Here is a 5,311-nt window from a genome sequence, read left to right on the forward strand (position 1 = left end):
TTCTTCTTCTTCTTCTAGCTGCTGTATTCTTAAAATGATTTCGAATTTTAAAAAATAAATTTATTTAAAAAAAAATGTGAAAAGAATTGATTTTTTCCATCACATGGGATTTCCGCACGAAAACAGTTACATTGCTTGTTCAGTTAAAGATCTTTTATAAGAATTGTGAATATGATTAAATATGTAATATGTATATGCAAGTAATAACCCAATACCCACAAGCAGCCTTATGTTCTGTAGTTGAACAAAAAATTACTCATACGCCACCGCCTTTGGCTAAAACTGTTGAAGATAAATACATATATTTTCACATTTCTCAATGGAAATCTTTAACCTTATAAATCTAATTATAAATTCACTTGTTATTGACCCCAGCTGGGTTTGCTTCCTTACGCAAGGATACTCCCCTCTATAAATAGATAATATGATAATATCTTTATATTTTTAGGTTACATTGCTAATAGTCCTTACCATTTTGTCTCAAAGTGAAGCTTCTGTAGTGCGCCTATTAACGGAGACGCTGCAGAACAATGTTGCTGGTGAACCCATAACACATGTGCGCACAGAATGGGACTTTGACYCGGAAGTAAGCCAGAAACGACGCGCGCTCTTCTATGAGGTACGAAGTATTTACTCCTCTTTTATAATTGGTGTACTAGTATATGTTTCTATGTATCTTTTCACAGACCCACGGCTATCGAGCGGCCAAATTTATTGAGCGTATCGGYTTGGGACTCGATGGACATGAAGAGGAACGACGGGCGGAGCAGCGAGCGCGTGATGTCGGACGCMTSAATGGCGAACATAATATCAACTTTCCACCAGAACCACAAGCGCAGTATGCATAAGGGTACGCATGAGTAGCAAATTATGTCGCTAATATAGAAATTTAGTATTAAATAGCAGTTCGTTAAACATTAAGATAAATAAAAAGYGAAGAAGTCGGTAAAWCCAAGCTGCGAGTAGCTGAGTTCTTGAATGTCATTCGAATGTGGCTGAATGCACGAAATCATTGAGACTTACGCATATACTTACACACATGCATGCATACGCACACCAACAATGCGCATGCATGAGGGGGCTGTGGTATGTGGGGCATTGTCATCATTTTAATTTGCAGCGATTACTTTTCAATTGTGCTTCTGCATGTTGTTCACGTTGTAGTTGTTGTTGATGATGTTGTTGGCATTACATATAATGTGCTTCACAAGGATTTGCATAATTTGTCATTGGCGGTGGATAAATAGCAAAACAGCTCCGGGGCAAGCACGGCGAGAGGCGGGAGGGGCTGCACTGCGGCGGAGATGATTAAAATCTCGTACGCATTTAATAAACGTTATTAGCGCATTGTTAAGCTCATTCCACCGCCGATGTTGAAACGGCCCTTATTATTATTGTTGTTGTTGCAGCAGTTGGTTGCCAGCTGCAGTCACGCTGCACAAGCACTCAGCGCGTAGTTACATTATTTGCTTTGCTCTTCTTTTGGTTGACTGATTGTTCTCTCGCAAGCGCACAAGTGCACACACACACACATACATACACGCACATGCACAACCGTACAATTGCATGCTCGTCCACAGTGATGTGCAAATAAATTCCGACTTTTATTGTTGGCATTTGCCTGTTGAGTGCGCGGTAGGGGGTGGGGAGGGGGGTCGGCTTTGCATTACGGCAAAGTAACGCAAAGTAACGGTACCTACAATTGCTGTAATTACATTTCGCTGTAAACAATGCACTTCATAATTTCATAATACGGCGCATAATTTGAGCCAATTTTCTACTTACATAATCAGGACATTCGCCGAAGCGAGCGTGGAGCGGTGCAYGGTGCGCGGTGAGCGSTGAGTAATGTGCATCGGCTTACGACCAAGAGTAGWGTGCTTACTTGCAGTGYAAGTTATGCGYCGCTTTTGTTGCATATTTTTAGGCAGCAATGCGTTGATCGTCATAATGAGCCGTATTTGCCAGTAACGACGTTTGTGTGGCGAAATTCCGATTCTTTTACATGAAAAAATGTCTCTCAGGCATTTTTAGTTCCTTGTTTGAGTATAAACTGTTTTTTGAGAATTTTTTGAACAGGAAATTTTTTTATAAATAAAACAAATGTACTATTACAGAGGTTAGTGTTGAGCAGGCATCTATGGTTGAAACATTTTTTAAAGTGGGCGTGACCCCACCTTTAAATAAATTTATCATATATATTTCCTAAACCATTCAAACAAAAAAAATTATTCATGGCAGATAATTTTGGCATCTCTACCTACTCTGTGAAAATGGGAGAATTGGGATTATGTAAACTCGCCTTATTTCCATATAACGATTTTGTCAATTACTAAAAGTTACAAAAAATATTACACTACCGCTTCCATACCTCTTAAACTACTAGACCGATTTCCGAATACAGTGAATATCAGCGAAATCAGACAAAAACCACGCCTACTTTCCCAATAACACAATATTAAATTTCATCTAACTATTACAGAGTATAAATCAAACATCATTGAAGTTATCAGAATAAATCCTTGCAAAAACGATGCCCTCCAGTAAATATTTCCATGATGACAGCATGCACTTGTGCAAAAAAGTAAAAAAGCGCAGCCTTAGTTTAATACTTCCCAAAATCAAAATTTACATGTACATGGAGAATCAGAAAAGGAGAAATATACTTTTTTCTACAAATGTATTTCTTGAAAGAAAAAAAAAAGATTTCATGTTTTTGGACTATAATAATTGTTGTATAAATTTTGTATACCAATWAAAATAAGAAATTTAATATGAGCAATGATATTTTGATTTATGCTTCTATAAGTTTATTAAATTTAAGACTTTGCTCGTTCTCCATTTTGTATAATTTTCACGCAAATTAACAATATTAAACTAMATATAAAAATTTTTTGGAACAATGTATTAAATTATTTTGAAAATGTACTTTATATTTATAATTTAACACAACCGTTTTAATACTCGCTCTACTAAATTTAATATTACCGTAATGAAGCTGCCGTCGGCATATGTGTAGATGGGATGAGGCAACTTCGAAATTTTTCTAGAAATGCGAACTGATCTGTCAAACTTCTGAAGTGACAGTTCATAGCTTTCATTATATGTGAAATTAAATAGTATACCATATATTGTATTCCATAAGCAATATGAAGTCTCCACAGGCAATACGCACAGCAATACAGTAAATTTTTGCCTGTCGAAATTCCCCGTTAATAACAGACTTACAGACAGCTATGTCAATTATGTTAACATTAGAAAAGTAAAAGAATTTGTCAAAATCAACTCTCATCTTCTTCTATGAATTGATTCAACGCAAATTAGTTAATGTTTTGGTWATGAAGTGCGTCATACATATACATATGTATACATACATTAGTCTTTTCGTATTTCGTCAATAGAAGTCGTTGCAGTCGTATATCTCCAGTCATATATCACCAGTCTCATATTGTGTCATACCATATAGTGTTATAAAGGTTAGATTTTAAGCTTTATTTAACCAAAATTTAATTCGGTGAAGTTGAAAAAAAGTTACAGCTGTTCAAAAATGAATGAAAATAATGAAGAAATTTGCCATATTTTGAAATTTTTAAATAAAAAAGGAAAGAATGACACGCAAGTCTCCAATGAAATTTGTGACGTTTAAGGAGACGATGCCACAACAGATCGTGTCGTAGAACAATGGTTCGCTCGCTTCCGTTCTGGAAATTTCGTTGTGAAAAATGCACGTCRCCCTGGTCGATCTATCGTTGAAAAAGTCGATTAAATTATGGAAAAGATTGATCAGGATGTTCACATAAGCAGCCATGACATAGCTGAGGAACTTAACATWCATCAACAAACGGTTTTCAACCATTTAAAAAAGGCTGGCTACAAAGAGAACTCGATGTTTGGCTACCGCATGCATTGTCTGTGTAAAATTTAGTGAACCGAATTAACAACTGCAAAATTTTACTGAAACGAAATGAAATCGAACTATTTCTAAAGCGACCAAATACGACAATAATGGTGAAAAATGTGGTCCAAACGTGGTCCAAACGTGGTGAAGCTCAACAAATGGTTGCAAAGCCAGGATGGACGTCTCGAAAGGTTATGTTGAATGTTTGGTGGGATTTGAAGGGAATCATCCACTATGAGCTGCTGCACAATTGTCGAACGATTGATTCTACATTTTACTATCAACAACTGATGAAGCAAGCAAACGAAAAGAAATGGCCAGAACCAATCAACAGAAAGTGGTGCGTTTTCCATTGAGATAACGCTAGGCCAGACACATCTTTGATGACTCGGCTAAAACTGGGAGAGCTTGGCTGGGAAGTTTTAATGCATTCACTGTATAGACCTGACCTTGCACCATTGGTATATTTGTTTCGGTCGATGCAGAACTCAATTAATTGAGTAAATTTGGCTACAAGAGCAGCCTGAGAAAACTACTTGACGCATTTTTTCGAAAGAAAAGTTTTACACTGATGAAATAATGTTCCTGGCGGAAAAATAAAAAAAAGTGGTCGACCAAAATGGTATTTACTATAAATAAAAAAAAAAATAAGTTGAAGTTTGATTAGAAATACGAAAATACTTTTGCGACTACCCAATATTTATTACGGTTACATACTTTATTATCTGAAAATATATATTTATTATCAAATATTATCCAATTTTGACTCGTAATGTAATATAGATAGGTTTTAAGTTAGTAATTGTATAGAAGTTATCATAAATTGAAAACTATAATTTCCAACTACTTAATTGCAACACATTAGCAGAAATAAATGCTGAATTTATTTGTATTCGAGCAAAAAATGAATGCACTGTTGCAATGGATCAGCCATCAGCCATCAGGATATCGGTAATGTGTTAGGTAAACGCCGTTAGCGTTGGAAATTTCATTATGTCGCCGACTCATACCCGATAAAGCGAAGYCAACGCAGGCAAATGGTTGAAAATCATCGCCATATATACATATAGATAAAGGTACACATATGTACATATGTATGTAGATACCTGCAAATTATTTATTATTGTCTTTTGTGTGATGAGGTGATTACTTTAATGTCGGGGTAAGCGCATAGTAAATAAATATATGCGTGTGTGGCTGTATGCGTGGCAATAATTGCGATAACACCATAAAATTGTTTAATAAATTGTTAATATAACATCGTTAATAATAAATGTGTTGTGCAAATGACAACAAATAAAAAGGCAGTGTGTGTGTGTGTGCGTTTGATATTGTGTGTTTGTTTAACGTGGGAATTTTCGCTCGCTGCACAGCCGGTCACATCGCTGTTGTGGTTTATGACACTAATTTAAT

General features: G+C 35.9%; 1 protein-coding gene across 2 annotated transcripts in view; it reads left to right on the forward strand.

Annotated features, from left to right (window-relative positions):
* Positions 1-2,694, forward strand: part of LOC108973845 — a 4,527-nt gene extending 1,833 nt beyond the window's left edge. Inside the window, exons 2-4 of one of the 2 annotated variants that reach the window (XM_018941347.1) lie at positions 449-619; positions 687-850; positions 2,483-2,694. In XM_018941347.1, the coding sequence (XP_018796892.1) occupies positions 449-619; positions 687-848 (333 nt within the window). In that variant the 3' untranslated portion in view covers positions 849-850; positions 2,483-2,694. Of the gene's footprint in view, positions 1-448; positions 620-686; positions 911-2,482 lie in introns of those variants that run through there. The other variant, XM_018941346.1, reaches the window with a different exon arrangement.
* The last annotated feature ends 2,617 nt before the right edge of the window (positions 2,695-5,311 follow it).

This window comes from Bactrocera latifrons, unplaced genomic scaffold (assembly GCF_001853355.1).
Source record: "Bactrocera latifrons isolate USDA-ARS-PBARC rearing strain unplaced genomic scaffold, ASM185335v1 scaffold_503, whole genome shotgun sequence".
NCBI lineage: Eukaryota > Metazoa > Arthropoda > Insecta > Diptera > Tephritidae > Bactrocera > Bactrocera latifrons.